Source organism: Molossus molossus, unplaced genomic scaffold (assembly GCF_014108415.1).
Source record: "Molossus molossus isolate mMolMol1 unplaced genomic scaffold, mMolMol1.p scaffold_m16_p_19, whole genome shotgun sequence".
In the NCBI taxonomy this organism is placed as follows: domain Eukaryota; kingdom Metazoa; phylum Chordata; class Mammalia; order Chiroptera; family Molossidae; genus Molossus; species Molossus molossus.
In genome coordinates, this window is record NW_023425354.1 from 26,816,391 (window position 1) to 26,830,663 (window position 14,273).

At 43.4% G+C, this 14,273-nt stretch overlaps 1 protein-coding gene across 2 annotated transcripts; it reads right to left on the minus strand.

The window, feature by feature from the left end:
* Positions 1 to 4,391: 4,391 nt before the first annotated feature.
* Positions 4,392 to 7,252, minus strand: ATP5MC1 (ATP synthase membrane subunit c locus 1). 2 transcript variants are annotated; one of them, XM_036268621.1, is made up of 5 exons: positions 7,125 to 7,252; positions 6,521 to 6,568; positions 5,527 to 5,604; positions 4,968 to 5,146; positions 4,392 to 4,613 (listed from the first exon to the last, which is right to left on the minus strand). In XM_036268621.1, the coding sequence occupies exons 2-5, from the start codon at positions 6,557 to 6,559 to the stop codon at positions 4,499 to 4,501; spliced, it is 411 nt and encodes a 136-aa protein (XP_036124514.1). In that variant the 5' UTR covers positions 6,560 to 6,568; positions 7,125 to 7,252; the 3' UTR covers positions 4,392 to 4,498. The 2 variants fall into 2 exon arrangements, with proteins under 2 accessions (XP_036124514.1, XP_036124513.1); XM_036268620.1 differs by having other exon boundaries at positions 7,055 to 7,170.
* Positions 7,253 to 14,273: the final 7,021 nt, after the last annotated feature.

Below are 14,273 nucleotides of genomic sequence, written 5' to 3' on the forward strand. Positions count from 1 at the left end.
GAGGGAGAGGATCGAAGAACTTTTTAAATTGGCATTGCTTACTTTATCCAGTGCTAACTGATTTTTTTAAGGCAACGCCTGGCTGCTTTTCACTGGCAGCTTGGCCACAGGGCAAGAGTATGCCTTGGTGAGCCACTCTCATGCCCTCTGGGGATGCATGACACAATCCAGCAGTCTTCTTACAGGAACATAGAGCCAGGCCGCTTGTCTTCCCAGCTATCTTTTTATGCAACAAAGTTTGGTAGTGCCTTGCTCATGGCAACTAGGCAAGTGCCCTCCCCCAAGGACGGAGGTCCGCAAGTGTCCTAGAGTCCAGGTCACTGCTGTGTCTCAACCCTCTCGGAAAAGATACATTGTTAAGATCCTTCTTCTCTTCCCCCAAACCCTGTGTCCCATTGCTCTCTGGAGCTGTCCTTCCTCTCCAGGGCCCAGCATTTTAAAAGTCTTGGGCTCAACGCCAGGGATAGATGAAGAGTTCCCATCCAGGTCATAAATTCTGGATTTCAAGGAAAAATTAGAACTTGGATTGGGTGTTTTGAGGCTTTTGATTATAAGTATTAATAGCTATATTAATTTAATAATGAGAGGGGGGCAGGAGTGAGGAGGTAGGGTTCAATAGGAGATAAAAGGGGGACATCTGTAATACTTTCAACAATAAAGATAAAATTAAAAAAAACAAAACAGCCGTGGCCAGTGTGGCTCAGTTGGTTGGGTGTCATCCCATGTGCTGAAAGGTTGCTGGTTTGATTCCCCGTCAGGACACATGCCTGGGTTTCAGGCCAGATCCCCGATGGGGGAGGCATGTAGGAGGCAGCCAATCGATGTTCCGCCTCTCACATTGCTGTTTCTCTTTCTCTCTCCTCTCCCTCTCTCTTTAAAGATCAGTAAAAATATTAAAACAAAACAAACAAAATTTAGTAGTACCTACATTATCACATCTCATTTAATATATTACATATCTCATTAATACTGTACACGTATATATTACATGCATCATTTGCATACATTTACCTGTATTATCTCATTTTGTTGTCATAAACCACCATGAATTGTTCTCATCCCCATTTTATTTTTTTAAATCCTCACCCAAGGATACTTTTTCATTTATCTTCAGAAAGAGTCGGCGGTGGGGGGAAAGAGTGGGAGAAAGAGAGTAGGGAGAAAAACATCGATTTGAGAGAGACCGCAAGACCCTGATCAGGGCCAGGACTGAACTGCAACTGAGGTATGTACCCTTGACCGGAATCAAACCTGTGACTCTTTGGTCCGAGGGCCGACACTCTAACTACTGAGCCAAACTGGCCAGGGCCTCATCTCCATTTTAGAGATGAGGAAATTAAGGTTCAGGGCAGATAATTAACTTCCCAGTTAGGAAGTGGCAGGGCTGGGTTTTGCACACTCCTTTGACTCCAAAGTCCATACTCTGCTACCATGATGAACTCCTAAGGTAGTGATTACTAATTGTTTTTGGTCATTACCGCTCTGAGAATACAATGAAAACAATGGACCCTCTTCTAAGAACAATGCACATCTGTATCCACTCACAAATAATTCACACTAAGCAAAATGATTCCACCCACGGACCACAGGCAAAAACTTCAATGGTAATGGACTGACTAGCCTGGTTGGGGAAGGGGAACATTCTTCCCTGACCCTGTAGGGCTCCATGGGCTACCAGCCACATTTCCAACCTTGCTGATTTGGATTTCCAAGCAATTCCAAGGCTATTTGGAGCCCACTTGAAGGGACATTCTTAATAGCCTCTTGGTAAAAATGTTTCCTGGAGCCTCACAGGAAGGAAAGGGCACTACCTCCCTCCCTGGGGGCTGCTCCTTGATTACTACCAAAGGGTAGTGACCTGGCAAGGATGCCACCCTGACATCCCAAAGGGATACTGTATTGTTTGCGTAATAGCATTAACAGTTAATCCACTGCTCCCTTGGTGATTCCTCAGCTGCCAGCTCCACATCAGTCCCATTCCCGTTCCTTCTCTCTTCCTCTTTTAAAAAAAAAATATTTTTTCTTTATTGATTTTAGAGAGACAGAAACATTGATGAGAGAGAACATCGACTGGCGTCTCCTGCATGCCCCCCACTGGGGACTGGGCCCACAACCTGGGCATGTGCCCTGACCAGGAATGAAACTGGTGACACCTTGGTGCATGGGTCGGCGCTCAACCACTGAGCTACGCTGGCCAGGCACTCCTGTTCCTTCTCTTTGGCCCTGAGATTCCTGGGCTCTGCTTCAGGTTCTATCACTGGCTTGCTGTGAACAACCTTGAGTTACTTAAGGTGAAGAGGCTAAGAGGACAGGAAGCCGATTATGGGAGACCAGTAATTCTCAACTGGGAGTGATTTTGCCCCCTAGCCAGGAGACATTTGTCAATATATACTTGGCAATTGGTTGTCACTACTGGGGAAGAGGAGGTTGTTACTGGCATCTAATGGATGAGAGGCCAAGGATGCTGCTAAACATAATACAATGCACAGGACAACCCCATGACAATGAATTATTTGGCTCAAAATGTGCCAGGGTTAAGGAATCTTGTACTAGTCCTGGCTGGTTTGGCTCAGTGGTTAGAGTGGGCTGGTTTGGCTCAGTGGTTAGAGTGTCGGCCTGAAGACCAAAAGGTTCCGGTTCATCCCTAGCCATGGTCGGGGTCGTGCAGGAGGCAACCAATTGATGTGTCTCTCTCATATCAATGTTTCTCTCTCTCTCTCTCTTCCTTCCTCCCTCCCACTCTATCTGAAGATAAATGGAAAAGTATCCTCAGGTGAGTATTAAAAAATAAAAATAAAAATAAAAAAATCTTGTGCTAGACCATGATCATTGAATGAATGTTAGATGGACTTAGATTAGAATCACTGGTTTGCTATATGATCTTGAGCATGTCACTAAACTTGCACAAACCTTAAATGAGTCAGCAGTGATAGGAACAAAGGTTCTGGAGTTTGAATCTCAGCTTTACTAACAGCTGTGTGAACTTCACAGGATACCTCAACTCTCTGTTTCCTTGCCTATAAAATGACTACATAGGGAAATGGGAAGTTATTCACGGAAAGTACTTAGCAATGCACCAGACACACAAGTGTTCAAATGTTAGCTGATAGAATTACACCAACCACTGGCCTCCTTGCTTCTCCTCTTTTACTGCACATAGCCTCTGTGCCCACATATTCCATAACGTATGGCATTGTTCACTAGTATTTCCACTCTGCTGATGCCCCAAACTCCTGAGCAAGGACCTTAGATTTTTTTGCCTTCCCCAAGACTCCTAGGAGGATGCTTAGCACCTAAATACCTGCATGGCTGTCTTTAAATTGCAAATAAATTGAACCTATTCTTGACTCATATTTTTGGTGTCCTTAACACTAACTAGGAATGTATTTGGTTTCATTATTTCACAGAAAATGTGCAATAGGGTGAGGTATAAAGTTTTCACAAAACAGGTTCCACGTGTAAGTTATTACTCCTTTTGAAACCATCCAATCTGAGACAGACCACCTCTGCATTCATCCTGCCCATGTTTTACTCCTGCTAGAGCTTAGAGAAGCTGCAGGTGTGAATTTCTCTTACCTGGGTTATCAGTCCCACATTAGCCAAGTGAGACTGCTGAGCACAGACTTTGAGAAGATGCTTTGTGAAGCTCTCAAGCAATTTGTTAATTTATTCCTTCTCCCCTTCCCTCCAAACACCCCTTTTATCCCTAGCAAAGCTAAGATTGTAAATTCTCCAAGAACAGAGACTGTGTGCCTCATCTGCTCTATTCAAGAACACCTAGGCACTCAAAAAGGCAAATTGACAATGACATTTACAAGCGGGGCTGAATGCAGCTGGGTGGAGGCCTACATCCACTTCTAAACTGTTATACAACTTTCCTGGGACTAAGTTTCCCTATTTGTGCCACCTCAATTGTGTGGCCAAAAGTAAAATAGATGGGGTAGCACAGTTAAAGGTTTAGGGTGGCCTGAGAGGGAATCTCTAATTCTGCCACTTACCAGCTCTGTGATTGTAGACGAGTTATTTTGCTTCCCTAAGCTTTGGTTGCCCCATTTGCAAAAATAGTTCTAATCACTAGACTTATAATTCATAGGGTTGTTGAGATTAAAACATAAAACACTTGGTACAGAGCTTGGTGCAAATTAACCCCTCAAAAAGGTTACATATTATTATTATACTAAATTTGAAGGGGGAAAGCACCAATTATTACTTAGACAAGTTCATGCTCCTCCATGGAGATAAAGAGAACCCTCTGTGTTCTTAGTCATGGCAGTGATATTTCCTGGCCCTGAGGAGTTCCTAATCACCAATAGCTGACCTAATCCCACATTCCCGGTCCCACCTTTCCACCAAGAACCTCCCCAAGGGCAAAGGACAGAGGCACAGGCATATGGGTTTAGAGAAATGTTGTGTTTAATGGTAAAGCTTAACACGCTCCAGCACTGGGCATGGCCTGGAGTCAAAGCAGCAGGGATGGGTAGGTGACCCCCACGGAGCCTCACATGGCGAAGAGGATGAGGAAGGCGACCATCAAACAGAAGAGCCCCATGGCCTCAGACAGGGCAAAGCCCAAAATGGCATAGGAGAAGAGCTGCTGCTTGAGAGACGGGTTCCTGCCAGGGACAGAGATTGATGGAAAAGGGTGAGGGCATGGGTGGTGGTGGAGGACTCAGGAAGGTTAGGTGAATGGGGAGTGCTGAAACTGGGAGAGGGCCTATATCTATATCACATATCCTGGCGATTTGGCCAGACAAGCTGAGCACCAACATGGTAAGTTTAAGTGAACCAGGTTGGGGACATGTTTAAATTCTGATTCAGAGAAATCAGAGAGGTTGCTTCTCTCCTCCTGGAGAAAGCAGGAATAGATAGAATAAACTGGAAGCTAGAGGGATCTCCTCTTGCTGAGGCTTCCCCCAATTAAGGTGGAATTTATGGTGAGAGATGCTATAGACCACCTCCAAACTCACCTGGCATAGCCAATGATCAAACTGCCAAACACTGTTCCAATTCCAGCCCCTGAACCAGCCACACCCACTGTGGCAGCCCCGGCACCAATAAACTTGGCTGCTGTGTCAATATCCCGGGAGACAACACTGGTCTGGAACTCCCGTCTGGCCACCTGGAGTGGGGAGCTGCTGTAGGAAGGCTATAAGGACCGAGAGAGGGAAGTAGGGAAGGAGAGGAAGAGATAAAGAAGATAGTGAGGTACAAGGACAGGTGGCTGACTCCACCCCCTTCACCCCACCCACCTGAGCTCTGAAACTGTTGGCAAACTGCCTGGCAAGTACAAAATGCTCACACTGCAGAGCATGCTGGGAATTAGTCTTGGGTTCTGTTTTCAGAGAGGGTTAGGGAAACCTCACTTTTGCAAGTTTCTCACCTATAATGCTCACCTTGGGGATACTTAGAACTATGAAAGCACCACAGACTCTCTAACTCTCCTCCCACTTTGGCCTAAAGGCAACTCAACTAACTTGAAGGCCACCATGTCTGGAGAAATACCTAAGAGGGCCCATACTCCTTTACCTGTTCAGATGGAATCTCTGGCCTACTCAGGAAGGAGGCAGACACAGGCCTGACTAGACCCCTGGTACAACAGCGGATCTGTAAAATCAGAAAGACACATCCCTCCAAATCAGGCAAGGAAAAATAAAACACAAAAAAACCAAACAAGTGCTGAGCCTCTGTCCAGAAGGACTACAAATGTTAGAAACAGAAAAAGTCCAATGTATTTCAAGGTCAATTAATGTATTCCTGTTTCTATCAACTAGGCCTGCACCAGACACAGCTATCCTGAGACCCTGGTGTTGTCAGAGGTGGCAACCTTCCCATTTAAAGCTGGGTACCAAAGTTCACTTCTATGGGCACAGCCCTAATCAGTATCCCAGAATGAACAAAACCCCACACTAATATCAAACCAGGTACAGTAAGGGTTTGTACACAGATCACCAAAGGAATAAGAAGGGACAAATCTTACTTTGCTAAAATGGTACTCACTGTTACATAGCTGGAATGGAGTGGACCAGTAAGCCTGGAGAGGCTCCTGATACAGGCACCTAAGCAGAGCCCTTTGTAACATGGCTTTCTTGAAATATTTTTAGTGCAGTGGTTCTCAAACTTGGATGAATATTGGAATCACCTGGGGAGTTCTAAAAAATACAGATGCATGGGTTCCATCCTCATTCCCACAATCTGGGTAGCCTGGGCATCAGTACTTTTTAAGGCTCCCTAGTTGATTGTAATGTGCAGCCAAGGTAGAAGAATCACTGTATCAGTGGGCTGTCTTACTATATGGCCAGGCCAGACGGGGGTAACAGTCAGATGCAGATTCTCTGACCACATTCCTAAGCCAAGATAGTTTCGTTTACAGGTCCAAATAAACAGGAGTTAATTGAATCACATCCTACAACCTCCCCAAAGAGCCAGTAACATCAGGATGCCAAGCTCCTCTTGGTTCATTCATTAAACATTGATGGCTCCCAGACCTGGCACTACAGAGCACCCTGGAGCCGCAGCTTACCAGAGCCGGAGGAATGAGTAGTGCCCCGGTGGTCTGCATTTTTTCAGTCTGCAGAGGAAAACAAAATTCCATTGACAGTCTGGTTATTTCCTTATAGTGACGACCTTCGGCCGTCCCCTTCACCCTCGCCCGTCCTCCCTGGACCACGCTTCCTAGCACCGTGCCCAGCATTAGAGGTCAGAGGGACAGTTGAGAGCTCCCGGGTCCACCACTTTCAGCGAGGCAGGTCTGCAAAGGAAGGTCATGGAGACAGGAAGTAGAGGAAAGAAGCCCGAGCCCCAGGAGGAAAATGTAGCGAAAGAGGATGGTTTCCCGGGAAGGCTGGAGGCCGACACTGGGAAGGTGCCGTGCAGGGTCCCCCTCGTTCATTTTATATAGCTTTGCTCCGCCTGCCTCAGTCGGGACAGTTAATCTCTCATTACCGTTGGTAATGTACATTAATTGTTAAGGCTATAGATGCCCATTGTCTCTCCCAGCCCCTCCACACAGCCCAGCCCACACTCTGCCGATCGCTGGCTCCCGGCCCCAAGTCACCTGCACTCCCACAGCCCTGCTGCCCTTGCTCAGACCACGGCGCTCGCCCCGCTCAAGGTGACTGACTCACCTCCCAGCTTTAGCTCTAGGTTTCAGAGCTCAGCTCCCCTACCCACGTGTCTCAGGGTCCCCCCACTGTCATTGGCCGCAATCCCCCCGCGTTCCCATTGGTTAACGTCCTCGATTCTTCCTTTCTTATTGGTTTTTGGCAGCTTCTTCCTCTCTCTCCACTGGAGCCTCGTGGCATTTCCCGCCTCCCTGTGGGCAGAGGCGGGGTTTTCCTCCGAGATCTGGCTTCTGATTGGTTGATCCCTGAAATGCTCGACCATAGAGTAGGCTAGATTCAGAGGTTCCATAACCTCCCGCACAAAATGGCGACTAAGGTGGAAGCTGCAGAAAAAAGCGTGAGAGAGATGACCGGGCGCCTTACGCAGACAGACACATGACCTTGGACGCGAAACTTCATTGGGGCGCTGGGGCCTTGAGTCGCATTGCATGTTGGGATTTGTAGTAGGGTCGTAGGCCCCAAGGACAGCTGAGATCCCGCGAGACGTTCCCGGGGGTGGGGGAGCCAACGCCTTTGCAGCAATTCCCGCGTTGGTGATTTGTGGAAACCTTGCTTCCGCCATGGGGAATAAAGGCTGCCCGCTGGTCTTGAAAATCCTCTGGTGGGCCAGCGCGCCTTTGTGGGCTTCTGCTGGTGTTCAGCAGTCATGCGCTAGCAACCAGATGTTAAAAAAATATATAACATATCTTATTTTGTATAGTAAAAACATTCTAAGGATAAAACAGTACCCTGATAGAAAAATTCAACTTAACTAATCAAAGAAATAGAAGTTTGAACGCAACATTTAGCAATTATCAAAAGAGTTGAATTCCTTTTATTAATGTGAGCCAGGCAATCACCTATACTACTGGTGAGAGTATGAAATAGAAAACGTTTCTTGAAAGCAGTTTGGCAATATTCATTAAAAGGCTTTGAATGGTGCTTTGATCTAGAAATTCTTGAGAAATTGAGAGCCTTTAAACTCTTATCCTCTATGACCCAAAAATATCACTTCTGGGACTCTAACCTGAAGAAATGCAAAAATTCTATGTAAGGGATGTGCACTGCAGAATTTATCAAAATTGGAAACAAATAAATGGTTCAATAAATTATGATATCTTCACTTGATTATAGAAGCAGTTATTTAAAATCATGTTTCTGTCCTGGCCAGTTTGGCTCAGCGGTTAGAGCATCAGCCTGTGGTCCAGAGAGACCCGGGTTCGGTTCCCGCTAAGGGCACGTACTTCGGTTGCAGTTTGTCCCTGGCCCTGGATGGTCATGCGGGTGGCAGCCACTCGATGTGTCCCTTCACGTCGATGTTTCTCTCTCTCTCTCCTTTCCTCTCTCTCCCTCCCACTCTATCTGTACAAAAAATGGAAAAATATCCTCGGGTGAGGATAAAAAACAAACAAATAAAATCATGTTTCTGAAGTGTATTTTATACTGAGAAAATTTTTATGATGTAAGATATGAAAAATGTAAAACTGCATAGCATTGTGAAAAAATATGGAAAAAAGATTTGAAGAAAATAAGACAAAATATTAATGGTTAATAATGGGAGCTGTAGTAAGCTTATGAGTTTATTTAATTTATAATAGCAAAATATTAAAAATTATACTAATCTGGAGAGTCTGGACTCTTCAAAACACATTTTAAGATTAAGGAATCTTAAGATATCCTACCAGAGAAGGTCACTGGTTCAATTCCTGGTCAGGGCACATTCCCAGGTTGTGGGCCCGATCCCCAGTGGGGGGCATGTGATGTTCTCTCTCATCGATGTTTCTTTTTTAAAATTATTTTTATTAATTTGTTTTTGTTACAGATGTCCCCCCCCATCATCAATGTTTCTGTCTGTCTCTTTCTCCTTCCCTTTCTCTCTCTTTAAAAATCAATAAAGAGCCCTGGCCGGTTTGGCTCAGCTGTTAGAGTGTCACCCTGCGGTCCACAGAGACCAGGGTTTGGTTCCCGCTAAGGGCACGTACCTTGGTTGCAGTTTGTCCCTGGCCCTGGTTGGGTCATGTAGGTGGCAGCCACTCAATGTGTCCCTTTCACGTCGATGTTTCTCTCTCTCTCTTCCTCTCTCTCCCTCCCTCTCTATCTGAATAAAAAATGGAAAAATGTCCTCAGGTGAGGATAAAAAAATAAATAAAAACAAACAAATAAATAAACAAATAAATAAATAAAAAGATATGCTGCTAGCATAATATAATAGAAAGAGCATGGAGTTTTGAAGTCACATAGACTTGATCTCCTATCATGGCTTTACCACATAACTGGATATGTACCTCTGAACAGATTACCAAAATTTTCATTTTTAGTGTTATAAGCTATCATTTATTGAGACCTCAGCATATGACAAACATTATTTTAGGTGCTTTCACCTCTTATAAAATTTAATCCCAAAGGGAAACAAAAGAAAAAATAAACAAATAGGATTATACCAAACTAAAAACTTTTGCACAGCAAAGGAAATCATTAAAAAAACTCGCCCTGGCAGGTTTGGCTCAGCGGTTGGAGTGTCGGCCTGCGGTACAGAGAGACCCGGGTTCGGTTCCCGCTAAGGGCATGTACCTCGGTTGCAGTTTGTCCCTGGCCCTGGTTGGTCGTGCGGGTGGCAGCCACTCGATGTGTCCCTTCACATCGATGTTTCTCTCTCTCTCTCTCTTCCTCTCTCTCCCTCCCACTCTATCTGAACAAAAAACGGAAAAATAAATGTCCTCGGATGAGGATAAAACAAACAAACAAACAAAGAGACAACCTACTAAATGGAAGAATATATTCGCCAATGATAGAACTCATACTCAACACCAGAAAAGCACAAATAATCCAATTAAACATTGTCAGAGAGCCCTGCTGATGTGGCTCACTGACTGAATGTCATTCCATGCACCGAGAGGTTGCCGGTTTGATTTCTGGTCAGGGCACATACCCAGGTTGTGGGCCAGGTCCCCAGTGAGGGGGAGGGCATGCAGGAGGCAGCCAATCAATGTTCTCTCTCATTGATGTTTCCATCTCTCTCCTTCTCCCTTCTTCTCTCTCTAAAATCAATAAAGAAAAAAAAAAGGGCCCTGGCCAGTTTGGCTCAGTGGTTGGAGCATCAGCCTGTGGACCAGAGTACCAGGTTTGGCATGTACCAAAAAAAAAAAAAAAAAAAAGGCAGAGGATCTGTTTTGTTGTTGTTGTTAATCCTCACCTGAGGATATTTTTCTATTGAGTTTTAGATAGAATGGAAAGGCAGGAGGTAGGAGGAGAGAGAGAGAGAGAGAGAGAGAGAGAGAGAGAGAGAGAGAGATGAGAGAGACATATCAATTAGTTGCCTCCCACCCACACGACCCTGATCAGGGCTGGGCATTGAACCTGCAACCCAGTAACATGCCCTTGACCGAGAATCAAACCTGAAAACCTTTGGTCTGCAGGCTGATGCTTTAACTGCTGAGCCAAACTGGCCAGGGCTGGGCAGAGGATCTGAATAGACACTTCTCCAAAGAGGACATACAGATGGCCAATAGACATATGAAAAGATGTTCAACGTCACTGTCAGAGAAATGAAAATTAAAACCACAATGAGCCTGATCAGTGTGGCTTAGTTGGTCGAGTGTTGTCCATGCACAGGGAGGTTGCCAGTTTGATTCCTGGTCAAGGCATATGACCGTGTTTGGGGCTGAGTTCCCAGAAAGGGAGTGCAGGAGGCAGCCAATCACTGTTTCTCTCTCATCGATGGTTTTATCTCTCTCTATCCCTCTCCCTTCCTCTCTATATAAAAATCAATAAAAACATGTTTTAAAATAAGACAATGAGATATCACTTCACACCTGTCAGAATGGCTATCAATAAATCTACAAATGACAAGTGTTGGCCAGGATGTGGAGAAAAGGGAACCCTAGTGCACTGTTGGTGGGAATGCAGATTAGTGCAGCCACTATGGAAAACAGTATGGAGTTTCCTCAAAAGATTATAAATGGACCTGCCTTATGACCCAGTGATTCCACTTCTGGGGATTTATCTGAAGAAACCCAAAACATTAATTTGAAAGAATATATGCACCCCTATGTTCCTTGCACTGTTATTTATAACAGCCAAGCTATGGAACCAACTCAAGTGCCCATCAATACAAAAGCTGTGGTACATACATACAATGGAATATTACTCAGCCATAAAAAAGAATGAAATCTTACCATTTGTGACAGCATGGGAGGACCAAGAGGATGTTATGCTCAGTTAAATAAGTCAGTAAAAAAAACAAACAAACAAATACTATAAGATTTCACTTATATGTGGAATCTAAAGAACAAAATAAATGAACAAACAAAACTGAAACAGGCTCATAGATACAGAAGGAGAACTGGTGGTTGCCAAAGGGGAGGTGGGTTGGGGTACTGGGTGAAAAAGGTGAAGGGACTAAGAAGCATAAATTGGTAGCTGTAAAATAGTCACAGGGAAGTAAGTAAAACATAAGAAATATAGTCAATAACATTGTGATAACTATGTATGGTGCCAGTTGAGGTACTAGAATTGTTGAGGGAACACTATATAAAGTATATTATTGTCTAACCACTAAGCTGTATACCTGAAACTAATACATAATAATAAAAAATAAATCTAAAAAAATTTAATCCTTACCAAATAATTCAAGTAGTATTATCTCCTTTAACAGACTACCCTGTTTTTTGTTTTTCGTTTTTTTTTCTTTCTTTTCCTTTATTGATATTAGAGAGAGAGAGAGGAAGGGAGAGGAGAGAGAGATAGAAACATCAGTGAGAGAGAACATCAACTGGCCGCCTCTTGCATGTTCCCCACTGGAGATCAGGCCCACAACCTGGGCATGTGCCCTGACCAGGAATTGAACCAGCGACCTCTTAGTGCATGGGTCGATGCTCAACCACCGAGCCATATTGGCTGGGCAACAGACTATCCCCTTTAATAGAATATCTTTCTCCAGTTTGGCATATTGGGTAAGAGGAAAAGTCAGTATTTGAACCCAGTTCTGTTTGGGTCCAAAGCATAAGCTCTTAGGCCTCTCTAAAACTGAGGAACCTATAAAACAGAGTTAATACCACTTACCTTATAGAAATATGAGATAAAATAAATGCCAGACATATGTTAGAGGTTGGTGAATGTTCCCTTTCTGTTACTTTAGTATAAGTTACATTTTCATGTGGATCATCCCTGACTTTGTCTACATGTATTAATGTTATCCTCACATACAGACTTGTCATATAGTTCTATTCAAAAGTGTCCAATTTATTCTGTGTCCTACTGGAAATCAGGCTGATCAGCATCATGTTTAGAATGTGACTTTTGGAGTTAAATAATCAGGGTTTAAATCCTGGCACTGCCACTTACTACTGTTTGATTTGGGGCAAGGTTCTTAACCTCTCTAAGATTGTCTTCATCTATAAGGGGAGACTCCTTTTCAATAGGATTATTATAAGAAGTCAATGCAATTGTATATGTGGACGTGCTCTTTTAATTATAGACATAGAAAGTACTGGTAGGGGAGGAGGGTGTCAATTGGGGAAAAAGGACAAACATCTGTAATAAAAATAAATACATAAAAAATAAAATAAAAGACTTCCCCTGGAAGTAGTTTCACAGTAAAAACCAGGAAGCTCTGGAAAGAAAGAAAGAAAGAAAGAAAGAAAGAAAGAAAGAAAGAAAGAAAGAAAGAAAGAAAGAAAGAAAGAAAGAAAGAACGCACGCACTGGTAAACCAGGAGAGACTGTGAGAAGTGGAAGGCAGTTGGGAAGCCTTAGGTCCAGACTCGACATCATGAGGGTTATACCAGCTAACTAGGAGGAAGCCAAACAGCCTCTGTTGGAACGCGGAGAGGAATCCTGAGTAGGCAGAAATGCTTTTGATGAAGGAGGCAAAGGGCAAACTTGAGCTAATAAGCCAGCAGTTTCCTCTTTCCAAAGTAATTTCTGATTCTTTTCAAAACCCACTTCTTCAACCAGAGTCTTATCTCAGATCTTCTCTCTTTTCCTTCAAGTCCAGTTCCTCACTCTAGAAATTCAATAAACATTTTTGAGTACTTACCAGTTCCAAGCACTGTACTTGGTACTAGGAGTACACAGATGAATAAGACAGTCTCAGCCTAAAGAAACTAAAAATTAGCAAGAAAATAAATATGTGAACAAATAATTAAAACTATTAAATTAACAAGCACCACAAAACTACTTGCAAAATACAAAGAAGGGAAGGACTAACTCTTTCTGGAGAGAACCAAGGAAGATCTTTTGAAAAAAGGTGGTTTCTGGGCTGAGTTTTGAGGATAAGTATGAGTCAGCTAGATCCATGAAGGGAGAGGGTGAGAATGGATGAGACTGTTTCAGGAAGAGTGAACAACTTGTATAAAACAGGGAGGGGAGTTGGTGGATCCAATTGTAGACCAATCAGCATGGCCATGGGACAGCACAAATATGACTAATGCAGTTCCATTTCTGGCAATATGGCTAAATATTCTGAAAGACCTCGTGTCACAACACCTAATGATGCTACATCAAATATAACAAATGTATACTTAAATGCATAGCCTTGTTTTTGACAGCTAAAAAAAAAAAAGCATTCTATATTATATCCAAATCACCAATTTCCCTTAGTTGGAAACAACACCTCCTCTGCCAAAAGACCCAGCTGGTGGTGATGTGTTCCATAACACTAGTTATAAACATAAAAGAAGATGTGTGTGTGTGTGTGTGTGTGTGTGTGTGTGTGTGTTTTGTTGGGGTCAGGGGGATGATTCCTGGTGATAAATGCTTGCTTTTTGTTGTTGTTGTTGTTAATCCTCACCCGAGGATATTTTTCCATTGATTTTTAGAGAGTGTGGAAGGAGAGGGAGAGAGAGAGAGAGACTAAGAGAGAGAGAAACATCGATGTGAGAGAGATACACCCATTTGGTGAAAGCTGATTAGAATGGGTTTAAGAACACAGTTATTTATTAGCATTTTATATGGCTATTTAATGAAACTTACTTTGAAAATTGGTAATGAAAGGAAAATAAACTAGTATTGATCTTGCCTTTCTAGTAGGAACTATATTTCAGGATAATCAAATAAATTCAGTTGATAAGGAAAAAAAAATTTACTGGAAAATCTACAATTTGAAAATCATCTTTTTGCAAACCTTATAAAATTATTGATTCAGGCATGGATTGTTAGTAGGGTTAAAACCATC